Source organism: Macaca mulatta, chromosome 11, assembly GCF_049350105.2.
Source record: "Macaca mulatta isolate MMU2019108-1 chromosome 11, T2T-MMU8v2.0, whole genome shotgun sequence".
NCBI classification, from domain to species: Eukaryota; Metazoa; Chordata; class Mammalia; order Primates; family Cercopithecidae; genus Macaca; species Macaca mulatta.
Window position 1 is genome coordinate 12,709,224 of NC_133416.1, and position 12,989 is coordinate 12,722,212.

General features: G+C 53.2%; 1 protein-coding gene across 3 annotated transcripts in view; it reads left to right on the forward strand.

Annotated features, from left to right (window-relative positions):
• LOC144332790 (SH3 domain and tetratricopeptide repeat-containing protein 1-like) overlaps nucleotides 1-12,989 on the forward strand; it is a 291,300-nt gene that overhangs the window by 35,214 nt on the left and 243,097 nt on the right. The window contains exons 2-5 of one of the 3 annotated variants that reach the window (XM_077953619.1): nucleotides 5,256-5,297; nucleotides 7,003-8,581; nucleotides 11,140-11,290; nucleotides 12,618-12,740. In XM_077953619.1, coding sequence (XP_077809745.1) covers nucleotides 8,161-8,581; nucleotides 11,140-11,290; nucleotides 12,618-12,740 — 695 coding nt within the window. In that variant the 5' untranslated portion in view covers nucleotides 5,256-5,297; nucleotides 7,003-8,160. Of the gene's footprint in view, nucleotides 1-5,116; nucleotides 5,298-7,002; nucleotides 8,582-11,139; nucleotides 11,291-12,617; nucleotides 12,741-12,989 lie in introns of those variants that run through there. The other 2 variants (XM_077953622.1, XM_077953620.1) reach the window with 2 other exon arrangements.

A 12,989-nucleotide genomic window follows, 5' to 3' on the forward strand; every position in this document is an offset into this window, starting at 1 on the left:
AAGGAATTTCAGAAGATAATATCATCTCTTAAGGCAAGGACTGGCCATTTTCACTTCTTTTGTGGTGGAATGTCATCAGTTAAGGCGGGGCAGGGCATTTGCACTTCTTTTGTGATTCTTCAGTTACTTCAGGCCATCTGGGCATATACGTGTAAGTCACAGGGGATGCGATGGCTTGGCTTGGACTCAGAGGCTGACATTGCCCTCTTCCCTACCTTCCCTACCTTTTCCCTCCTGTGCGGTTCTCTCACAAAGTGAATGGCCTCAGCCACAGCTTCTCTGCAGCTGCATCAGACTGTGGCGACAGGAGTGGTGGCTGCTGCAGGGCCTGCTGTCCCCACAGAGGCCAGTCTTGCTTGCCGCTGCAGCCTGGTGATCATTTTGCACCGAAAGTATGTAATTCTACAGAACGAGAGCCAACATGCTGGTGATGGAGGCGTCTTTATCACAGTGCTCTGCATATTTTAATCTTGGGTAGAAAGTATGGAAAAGTATGTGATACCTGTGGTTTGATGTCAGAAGGACGTTGTGAACTTGACGTGGACTGAGGATGTTAAGGTACAACCGGCCCCCCTGGCCTCACTAAATGAGACTTCCCCATCTGCCTGCCAGGCACGCAGAGGCGTGTGGCCACATCTTATGTGTTATCCTTCTCTAGAGTGCGCCTTGTCATCATGCTTAAAGTTACATGGTGATATTCTTCCTCATAGAGTAGGTCCCAGACCGCATTCAACACAGAAATGTACTCTTGCTATTATACACTGAAAGCGCTTTCATAATACCAAGTGGGAGAGCAGTCCTAAAATCTGGGCTGGAATCGCAGAAGGAAGGCATTGGAAAGCAACAGATTCCCTAGTCCAAAGCTGGTTTTTGATGAGCCTAGAAACAGGACCAAGAGAAGTGAATTTGCCTAAGGCCCTGACAGTGTCTCACGGTAGCATCTGAACCTAGCGGTTTCTTGACCTATTTCTTTAAATGATTAGTCATACTTCCCCTGATTCCTGTGTAAACATATTCCTCATTCATTCTTTCATTTCAGTGAATTATTGCAGTGCTACCATGTAACAGTATTTGAGTCAAAATGTGGCAGTGTTTATCCCTTTCCAAGGTTTTTAGTTGCACAGTTTTTCAAAGTTGTGCTTACAGTTTCTTGTTGTTTACAAGGTGTCCTTTCAGAAGCCAATTGTGTGGTGTATTTACATTGATTGTTGGAGGTAGTTTGGTTAGAACCTACTTCGAGTGGCTGGCGTGGGCCTGGGGGACAGTGACAGCTGCCTGCTTCGTGGGCAGAGATGAAGTAATTGCTTCCTGGGAAGTACCATCCTCCTGGCCACACTCTCCAGCCCATTTCGTTTGTGCGGGTTTCCTCACATCTGCACGTTTCTGGCTTCATGCGAGTCTCATTTATTTTAGCATATGACTTCAGGCTGTGGGGAAGAATGGCCATTTTAGCACAGAGATACACAAAGGAACAACTGGCTAAATGTGAGTGAAGACATTCTTTTTTTTTTTTTTTTTTGAGACGGAGGCTCGCTCTGCCGCCCAGGCTGGAGTGCAGTGGCCGGATCTCAGCTCACTGCAAGCTCCGCCTCCCGGGTTCACGCCATTCTCCTGCCTCAGCCTCCCGAGTAGTTGGGACTACAGGCGCCCGCCACCGCGCCCGGCTAGTTTTTTTTGTATTTTTTTAGTAGAGACGGGGTTTCACCGTGTTAGCCAGGATGGTCTCGATCTCCTGACCTCGTGATCCGCCCGTCTCGGCCTCCCAAAGTGCTGGGATTACAGGCTTGAGCCACCGCGCCCGGCCGAGTGAAGACATTCTTAGGGGGGGTTTCATTTCTTTTATTCTGTAACAGGCAGTCTGGGAAGCATTCTGGACATGTGGCCTGCACTGTCACAGTTCCTCCTTGCAGGATGGCAGATGTTTGGAGATTGTAGTGATAACTGTTATCGTTGAGAATGTCATTCTCGCAGGCTCTAATAAGTCAGGATTTATTCAGTGTTAATTTGTTAAAGACAACTGTATTTCTAGCCAAATCCACGTGAGCTGTTCCTCCTGGCAGAGTTGCTGGGGGTATTCCCATGGCTTAGTCTTAGGGCAGCACACGCCTTTGAATACTGCTGAAGCTGTGGGGACCCAAAGCGTACCGGAGTGCTTTTGCCATATGAGGTGTTAGTCACTGACACACGTCTCAGTCAGACCTGATGGATTCTTGACCCCTTCCTTTTTCACTTTTTTACTTTTTATTTTTTGTTTTTTAAGAGCACAACCCCTCAGGTGGCCACCGTGAGTCTCTGGTGTTTTCAGTTGGTTGCAGCCTATTTGCCTTCTCTGGTTCAAACATATTCGGAGCCTGCTGATGCTTCCCTCGGTTGTTCTTCTGCTGTGTGACCTCCGCGCCGCAGGGTTCAAGACTGTCAGAGCTGGGAGCCACCTTCACAACTACCAGGGTTTCCAGAACCTCCTTTATCTAGCCCTGGGGATGGAAGAGATGTCATCAGAGGCGGAGGCGTACTAGGTTTACGTGCCATTGGTAACAAATGAGGAGGTTTTCTGTTATATAAGGGGAACTTCTTATAACGTGCTTTAGTAGGGTAAAGAAGTTTTTGAGGTTTGCTTTCTCTGGAAAGACAATTTGTGATCCTGCCCTTGCTTTCAACAAAAATATAATTTGCATACCAGTGCGTGTTGTATTACTGAGCACTGGCTGACAAATGGTTCTTAACTCGTCATTCACTCAGCCACTGTTTCTTGAATGGCATACGTGTGCCAGCTGTAGTAGGAACTTACTAGGCTCTAGGACTAACCCTTATGAAACGGGGGTCCCGGGGGAAGCAAATGCATATAACTATAAAAGTTTGTGAGGATATCAGTGGGGGTGCCTATAGGTGCAAAACTTAGTTCATTCCTTGTCCCATCTAGGAGGTTTTGTGTCTTAGCAGCGTGTTCCATAGCAACGCATCCCTCTGTCAAAATATTCATCATATTATTTTGAAATTCTCTGCTTAGGTATGTATTTTTCCCACTAAGTTTAGAACTGGTTAAGGACAGGCTATGGGGTATGTATTACATATATATACACACACACCTATATTTATGTATATACGTTACCATTGTCAATATACAATATATATTTTTATATATATACACACATATATATTTCTCTCTATATATACACACACCACACACACGTATATACACACACATATATATGAAACACACACACACACACTCACACACACTTCTACTGCCAAGCACAGAAAGACAAAACTAGGCAAGGATTCTTTTACTGTTCATGAAAAAATAGATGTGTTTAGTTGAGAGCGTCCTTCAGTTGCCAGGGGAAAGACAGGATGGATTCACAAAGGTAGACAGTGGCTTTTTTGTTTTTTTGTTTTTCTTTGTTTAACTCTTGAATTCGAAATAATCCAGAATTTTGGAAAAGTTGCAAAAATAGTACAGAGAATTCCCGTATGCTCTTCCCTCAGATTCCCCAAACACTTCACCCCATTTGTACTTTCTCTTTCTCTCTCTGTGGATATAATTTTTTTTTTTCTGAAATGTTTGAGAGTGGAAGGTAGAATGCAGGGTAGGGTGAAAGGCGGAAGGAGAGAGGTGGGTTTGGAGGCTTTTTTTTTTAAACCTTCTGAGATGGAGTTTCGCTCTTGTCTCCCAGGCTGGAGTGCAATGGCACGATCTCGGCTTACTGTAACCTCTGCCTTCTGAGTTCAAGTGATTCTCCTGCTTCAGCCTCCCAAATAGCTGGGATTACAGGCGCCCACTACCATGCTCGGCTAATTTTTTGTATTTTTAGTAGAGGGTTTTCACCATGTTGGCCAGGCTGGTCTTGAACTCCTGACCTCTGATGATCACCTGCCTTGGCCTACCAAAGTGCTGGGATTACAGGCGTGAGGCACTGTGCCTGGCGATTGGGAGGCTTTTGCAGTTACCCAGAGCGCTATGATGAGGGCTGGACCTGGTTGGAAATGATGAGGAAGGTGAGAAGTGGTTAGGTCTGGCATATGTTTTGAAAGGAGAGTTTAAATGGGTTGGATGACGAGAGAGAAAAAGAAGTTTTAAGGATGATGTCAAGGATTTTAGTCTGAGTAACTGGAAGACTAGAGATGCTGTTATTGGGATTGGGAAAACTGGGAGGAGTGGGTTATAGCAGGGGGAATCAAAAGTGCGTTTTGGGCATGCTAAATTTGAGGTCCAAAAAGAGATGTCAAGAAGTGTTGGCCAGGCGCGGTGGCTCATGCCTGTAATTCCAGCACTTTGGGAGGCCGAGGCGGGCAGATCACCTGAGGTCAAGAGTTCGAGACCAGCCTGATAATTATTAAAATCAATCATTGATGTTTAATAATTTATAATATTATTGCTTGTAATACCGCTGGGGGTGTACACCTACCTGTGATGTCATTCCTAATATCCAGGGACAGAGAGCATGATATTAGTTTTAATATTGCAGTAGGTGTACACTCACCCTGTGACACTGATCCTGATATCCAGGGGGGTAGAGTATGAAATGACTCCCAACATAGCAATGAAAGGACAGCCACCCGGTCATATTGCTGCTAATATTCACAGAAGAAGTGTATGATATTACTCCCAATATCGCAGGAAGGGTACAGCTCTTCTGTGATATTGTTCCTAGTATCCGGAGGGGGAGAGGAGGATAATAATTACAGTATCGCAGGCTGTGTTCACTCGCCATGAGATATTGTTATTAGTATCCTGCAAGGGAGAGGATGATATGACTCCCCATAGAGCAGGAGGCGTACACCCAGTCTGGGATATTGTTCCTAATATCTCAAGGCCGAGAGGTTGCTATTACTCCCAGTATCGCAGACACTGTACACCCCCATGTGACACTCTTCCTGATATCCGGAAGGGGAGAAGATGGTATTAATCCCTATATCGCAGGAGGTGAACACCCACTCTGTGATAGCTTTCCGAATTTGCAGGGGGAGAGAGGATAATATTATTCCCAATATTGCAGAAGATGTACACGCCCCCCCCCGTGATACTGTCCTTAATATTCCAAGGCACAGAAGACGATGTTACTCCCAATATCGCAGAAAGTGTACACCCCCCAGTGATGTTGTTCCCATGATCCAGGAGGGAAGAGGATGATATTACTTTCAACCCCTGCACCCTGCAATGCTCTCACCCTGCAACACCGACACCAACTCAAGCTGACATGGGACCAGAGGCGCTGGCTGGGGGTGTTGATGGCTACTCTTTTCTCCCTTGCCAGACTCAGTAGAGGAAGCTGAGACCGAGCAGCCGCAGGAACGAGGTGGGTTTTGCCCGTGGCTCAGGCTTCCTCTGGTTATGAGCTGGGCCTTGGGGTAATGCCAGGGGAGGTGACAGAGCTGAGTACGGTGGGCATTGGATCCGGCTGTCACCCTTCTGTGGTGTGGGCTGGGGGGACGTCGCCTGAAGTGGGCCTGAACCTCCCATCTACTCTGGCACTGGAGGCTGTGGGGTCCCACACTTCTTCCAGTGAACATGCTGGCCCCCGCCTGGTCCCCGACAGAGGCGGGCATCCTTTCCACTGCTGGGACCCACGTGTAGCTGTGGGTTCCTTTCTCATGACCTGGAGAAGCTGCAGCTCGCCCTGTGCTCTGCCTCAGAGGTGGGAGGCCACACTGCCCTCAGTGGGTGGCAGAATTCAGAGTCTTAGGTTGCAGGGGCCTCAACTGAGGTCCCTGAAGGGTCTGCTCCTTCCTGGGGGGCTGATTCAGGGAGACCGTCCCGTCTCCCCTCTACGGCTTTGTCTCTTCCCCTCACACAGGGTCCGCATGTGGACAGTCTGGTGATGTGGACACCCCAAGGGCCCTTGGAAGTTCCCTGGGAATGGGATCCATCCCAGTACATTTGGAATGCAGGCACAAGGTCCCAGAGGCGGCCAGCGAAGCCAGTGGGGAAGGGAAGGCTGTTGTAGGTTTGCCTCGGGGAGGGGGTGGTTCCACCCTCTGCCAAAGTCCCTGGAGCAAAGGCACGTGGCTTTCCAGCTGCCCTCGAGGCCAGGGTAGTGGCTGGGAGGGGCTGTGTGCCTCTGCCGTGTGGGGAGATTTCTTAGCTAATCTAGTGTAGTGAAGTCAGACATTTGTCTCTAAATCATATTTATTTTTTTAATTCCAAGGCTTTACAGATGAATAAGGAGACAGTTTGTATTGAAAATCCTTTTTACATGTGAGCTTGAAACAGAGTCTGTTTAAATCTAGGTTTTTTCTTTCCCAGTAATGCCTCCTTTCATCCCAGGTTTTCCAACAGGAAATGCGCTTGTTTGCTCACCTCTGGGAGGGGGCTTTGGCTAAGAAGCCAGCAGGCGCCAGCGGGCTGCTTGAGCAGCCTGGCCTTTGTTAACCCTTTAGGAACTGTGGGGTTCAGGTTTTCAGACCATCCAAGGTGAAGGTGGCCACAGGGGCCTGGAAGCTTTCCCATCCTTCCTGCATGGATGGTCCGTTTCCGTGCACGGAGCTGGGTACATGGCTACAACATCCCTGTCCTGTGCTGTCGGTGGCTTTACCAATTTTGCATAGCAACTTTTGAGCTGATCAATAGCTGATTGGCTGTTGGGGATTTCATGGATTCCTTTACCCCATCGGGGGGCCGGATATGCTGACAAAAGTTACATTTGTAGTTGTAGTGCTGCATATACATGGGTCCAGTTAGGCTTGCTTTCTAAAGGGAAAGGCATCTCTGAGGGATCACTGAGCTGACATAGTGCCCTAAAACCGTGCTGTCAGGTGGGCGACAAAGCAGGACGGGAGGGTGATTTTGTAGGATAGTCGGGCCTCGGGCCTGCGTGTTCTGTCCCCATAGTGCCGGAGTTCCTACGTGCTCCAGGCCCCGGGTTTGTATTGCGCATAATTCTCAAGGGCTCATGGCAAGCTGCACCAGGGACACAGGGGGCAGGGATGCGGGGACCCTGTCCCCAGTGGACCAAGGACTCACTGCTGGACTCTAATCTGTCTAGGTGTTTCTGTGACTTGCAGAAATACCTCCACCTTGCCTGGGCCCGGAGCCACAGGAGACCCTGCGGAAGATGAAGAATGTTCTGGAACAATGTAAGACCTGCCCAGGCTGCCCCCAGGAGCCAGCATCCAGCAACGTGAGCTTGCAGGACCCCGAGGAGCCCTCCTTCTGCTTGGAAGCTGAGAACGAGCGGGAGGACCCAGAGGCCCTGAGCTCACTGCTGCTATTCCTGAACGCCCCCGGGTACAAGGCCAGCTGACGTGGCGCTGCCATGGCTGAGCAGCGTGTTCTGCAGCTTTAGCGACGAGGAGCTGACTGGGTGTCTGGCACAGGCCCGAGGGGCAGCCAAGAAAGCTGGCCTCGTCATGGCCCTGGCCAGGCTCTGCTTCCTCCTGGGGCGGCTGTGCAGCAGGAGGCTCAAGCTGTCCCAGGCCTGGGTGTACTTTGAGGAAGCACCGGGGGCCCTGGAGGGCAGCTTTGGGGCCCTGTTCATGGTGGTGGCTGTGTCCGCCAACCTGGCCAGTATTTACTGGAAGCAGAAGAACCGAGAGAAGTGTACACAGGTGGTACCCAAAGCTGTGGCCCTGCTCCTGGGGACACCTGGCCACATCTGCAGCACTGAGGTGGAGGGAGAGCTCCTGCAGCTGGTGCTGCGGCAGGCGGTGGGTGGCCAGAGCCTGCAGGCCAAGGCCCGGGCCTGCTTCCTGCTGGCCAGGCACCACGTGCACCTCAAGCAGCCCGAGGAGGCCTTGCCCTTCCTAGAGCAGCTGCTGCTTTTGCACAGGGACTCGGGAGCCCCAGAGGCTTCGTGGCTCTCAGACTGTCACCTACTCCTAGCTGACATCTACAGCTGCAAGTGCCTGCCCCACCTGGTGCTGAGCTGTGTCAAGGTGGCCTCATTGAGGACACAGGACTTGCTGAGGAGTGTGAACCTGGTGCTCCAGAACGTCCTCCAGCCCCATAGCCTGCCCACCCAGACTTCCCACTACCTCAGGGGAGCGCTGGCCTCCCTAACCCCGGGCACAGGCCAGCGCTGCGTGGCCTTCTCCACGCCAGCCTGGCCCAGCTGTACAGCCACCATGGCTACCACGGCCCGGCCATCACCTTCCTGACGCAGGCGGTGGAAGCCAGTGCTGTTGCCGGAGTCCGTGCCATCGTGGACTGCCTGCACGTGCTTCATGGGCAGAGCCCAGTGGCCTGGACATCCTGCAGTCTGTCCAGTGGTGGCCAGCGAGGACCAGGAGGGCGTGATTGCCAACATGGTGGCCGTGGCTCTGAAGAGGATGGGCCGGATGAGGCAGGCAGCCGAGGGCTACTACCGTGCCCTACGGGTGGCTCGCCAGCGGAGGAACCAGGCAGTGGTGCTGGCCAACTTCGGGGCCCGGTGCCTGCATGCGGGTGCCAGCAGGCTGGCCCAGCACGACCTCCTGGAGGCCATGAGGCTGTTCTCGAGACTGCCCTGTGGAGAGTGTGGCCAGGACTTCACCCATGTGCTCCTGCAGCTGGGCCACCTCTGCACCCACCAGGGCCCGGCTCAGCAGGGCAAGGGCTACTATGAGTGGGCCCGTCTGGTCGCCGTGGAGATAGGCCACGTGGAGAGTGAGTGCCCCAGTTCCTCCTGTGCACCTTCTGGGGCCACCTGGGTCAGGGCACACCTGGGGTTTGTGATTCAGAAACAAGTGATGGTTTTTCCACCATCGAAAGTGCTGCGTCATGGCCAACAGCAGATGTTGGCAAGCGCCCTGGAGACAGGCCGTTCCCATGCAGGGGCAGGCCCTCTGTGCCCTACTGGGGCAGCGAGCTCTTCCCGGTTTGCCCAGGGACCATCCTGCCTTGAGCACTGAAAGTCCTGCATGCTGGGAATCCCTAGACATAACCCTGGGGTCGAGGCAGGCTCTGCTGAGCTGGGACTTGGGGCCCCGCCATGAGCCAGGCCTGGAACGCCGGTTCTTGTGCCCATGTTATCTGCTTGGTATAGCGGCAGCCTGTGCACCTGTCATCCCACTTCACAGAGGACACGGGGGAGGTGATTGCCCAAAGCCGCAGAGCGGTTCATGCAAAAGCAGTTTGTTGTGCAGAGTGGGCCAGGCCCCACCCACAAATGGGGCTTGTGGGGTCCTTGGGTGGCAGGGGCTGAACGTGGGAATGTGAGCTTCAGGCCAGAGAAGCCACAAAAGGGTGAGTGGCGTGATGGCGGGGCAGCACTTGGCCCCGGGTTAAGGAAGCCTCTTTAGTGTGGGACCAGAGGGTTGAGAGGATTTAGTCAAGTAATAGATGGTGGTGGTAGGGGAGAGGGGCTGGTGGTGTAGCCTGTGTGAAGGCCCAGGGGTGAGCTAGTGAGGATGAGTGGCGGTGGGTGAATGGTGGTGAGTGAGCGGGAGTGTGAGCAGGGTTGAGTGAGCCGGGCTTACACAGGGAGGTGCAGAGTTGGGAGTGGGTGGGTTGGGTGCTGGATGGTGAGAAGCTCTTCTGGAGAGCTAAGCAGGGCCTGGGGCCTCAGGCTGTGGCTTGGCCTTTTCCTCAAGAGCACTGGGGAGCCATGGAGTGCTACAGAACAGTCACTGCAGACTGAGCAGTGAACGGACAGTAGGTGGGCAGGGCTGTCCGAAAGCTAGGCCGCAGGAATAGGATATAGGATAGATGAGGAAGTTGAGTCTAGGGAAATGACCAAGACAAGGGATGCTGTTGCGGATCCCCTCTGCCTTGCAGCGCTTTGTCCATCCTCCCAGGATGGACGTCATGGCATAGTGAGACCACTCAGAGGTGCCTCCTGTGGCCTGGCCCAGAGCCCCAGGGGCTGTGGCCAAATCTGCCCATTTCCCAGCACAGGCCGGGCACCCACTCCTGGCCCTAGGAGGGATGAGATTTTGGAAAGGACCGTGTGAAGGGGCCCCGGTCCCACACATCTGCCCAAGGAGGGTGGGGGTTTCAGACCCAGGCTTCTTCCCCAGGGGCATTCTCTGACTAGGAGGAGACCCTCCAGGAACCCAGCGCCCAAGCCCCCACTGCGGGGAGGGGCACAAAGAGGGCGGGGGGGCAGGGAGGGGAGCACAGGGAAGCTGGCCCAGGGCCCCAGCAGCCCCTGTCCTGGGATCATTTGGTTTCTTGGCATCAGATTCTTTGAGCTGCTGGGCCTGGGGTCGTCCCAGGGCTGCGGATGGCCCGAGTCCCAGCTTGAGCCTCTCTTGTTGGGTGACACGTCTTCCCATCCCTGCCTGCACACCTCCCCAAAGGTCATCTCAACCCCAGCAGAGGCAGTACGTGCAGTCTGGGCTATTCTTCCTGCTATGGTGGCTTTCATCATCTGACCTCTGCCTGCCCCGAGTCTTCACTCCTGGCCTTCATCTGTCCCCTTAAATATGACCACAGCAGCCAGAGCCAGTTGTGTCACCCGCTTCCCTGGGGCAGGGTTTCAAGGTCTCACGTCCCATATGTGGCCCACTTGGCTTCCCCCGAGCATCCTGACCTGGTGGGGTAACCATGGCCCTGGCCACCCCACTCACAGGGCCCGGTGACATTGCTGCAGTCACACCCTCTCGACTGTCGGACTTACTGAGAGAGCAGAGAAGGAGCCAGATTCCATGGGGACCTGGGAGACTGGCTCCAGTCTTGGCCTCAGGTTCACAGAAGGAAAATGGGCCAGTGTGCTAGAGCCATGCTTCTCAAAGTGTGGTGCCTGGACCAGCAGAGCAGCATCCATGTCACCTAGGAGCTTGTGGCAAGTGGGAGTTCTAGGGTCTGCCCCAGGCCTGTGGAGCCGGAAGCTCTGGGGGCAGGGCCAGCAAGCTATACAGACAGGTCTCGAGGTGACTGCGATGCCTGCACATCTTGAGAACCATCGGCCTAGATAGCCTCTGAATACTAACGTCTCCTGGTGCGTGTGGAGAAGACAGAGGCCATGTCTGGGAGGCAGGGGAGATGGACTAGCACACTCCTCCTGCCACAGGGCAGCATGATGCTCGATTCCCTCAGAAGGATGTCCTTCATCTTTTCCATGCCGTGTGTGTTCACCCTGGGAAGGGCAGAACACTGCACACACAAGAGGGCCGTTCCCAGTCCCCACATTCCAGATTCATGTGTCACCAGACCTATGGGAGGAGGCAGACTGGTTCCAGGAGGATGAGAGCCCTTATTCTGACACCTGTGTCTGATTCCAGGGCCTACAAATCCGCTCTGGACTACACCAAATGAAGTCTGGGGATTTTCATTGACCTCCAGAAGAAAGAGGTGGCGGCACATGCCTGGCTGCAAGCAGGGAAGATCTATTACATCCTGCAGCAGAGCGAGTTGGTGGACCTGTACATCCAGGTGAGTGGCAAGGGCTGCAGGAGGGCCCCTGTGCTGTTCACTCTCTGTCCATCCATCCATTCATCCTTCCATCCATCCATCTGTCCATTCATCCATCCTTTTATCATCCATCTATTCACCCGTCTATCCATCCATTCACCTGTCCATCCACCCATCCATTCATCCATCCTTCCATCATCTACCCATCCACCTGTGGGTCCATCCATCATCCATCCTTCCATCTGTCTTTCCATCATCCATCCAACTGTTCATCCTTCTGTTCATCCTTCTATCCATCCTTCTGTTCACCTGTTCATCCATTTTTCCATTATCCATCCATTCACCTCTTCATCATTCCATCCATCCATCATTCATGTACCCACCAGTCTGCCTATTAATACATCCCTCCATTCATCTGTCCATGTTTATACATTTGTCTATCCACCCATCTATCCATCCATATGTACATACATCATCTACCCTCCACCCATCCATAGTCTACCTACCCATACATACATCATTCTAACCACCCACCCATTCATCTGTCCATCCATCCATCCAAGCATTCATCCATCCATCCACTCATTCCTAAGCCACTACTGAGCATCTGTTGTATGCTTTTTCCCTCTGTCCAACTGGTTCCCTCATATCCTCCCCCAGTGGCATCTTCTCCCTGAGGGCAGAGGCGGGGCCCCTCACAGTGCCCAGCACCTGCTGGTGTACAGCACATGCTCAAATAATGTGGCCACTCAGTTAACACACAGAAGAACCTGCTCCAGGCGACACGTGGCACATCTCCTTACAAAATGCATCTATCGTAGCGGCTGTTTTCAGAGGCTTTCCCAAACAGTGTGATCTGGAACAACTTGTGAAGCCCATGAACCTGGTGAAGCTTTCATCATTGAGCACCTGCTGTATACCTCCTTGAGCTGAGGAGAGGGATCAAGAGCTCATGGCCAAGAGGGGACCAGGCCCACCCACACACACTGTTGGTGTGCAGTCCGGAGCTGTGGCAGGGATGTGGCAATGCAGAAAGGAGCCGGGGGATGGGCTCCCAGCAAGCTGGGGGCCACGGAGACTGGTTTGAATGCAGGGAGAGTGGGCTAGGGCTAGCCCTGGTGGTAGGATTCACAGGTGTCGGGCTCCCGGGCTGCAGCTGCTCAGTCACCTCCTGGCACTCAGGTTCATCAGTTCATTGTCCTCATCCAGTGGTGGGGGCAGCCCTAATGCCCAGGGTCTGAAAAATGCTCAGGTGTACCTGCAGTGTGTGACAGGAAGGAGGCTGGTGAAGGTGGGCGTGGCCACCTCGCCAGGTGTGGGTCTTGAGGGAACTTCTGCCTCCTTTCAGGGGGCACAGAATGTGGCCCTGTACACAGGCGACCCCAACCTGGGGCTGGATCTGTTTGAGGCAGCTGGAGACATATTCTTCAATGGGGCCTGGGAGCGGGAGAAAGCCGTGTCCTTCTACCGGGTGAGCTGGCCTGTGGGCTGATGTGGGTGAGCCTCAGGGAGCACCTGGAGGGCTGAGGCACAGGTGTGGCAGGGCAGAGGCCTCGCACCTGGAGGCAGGGCCACCCATGCACATGCTTGGTTTCCTAGTGGTCTCCCCAGGAATGATACTGTGCCTGGGACAAATGCTTGGGGCCTGGACATGGCAATGGCCTTACCCTTGCACCTGATGCTCTCAAGCAACCATGAGCAGGAAGTCCTGTCCCCATCT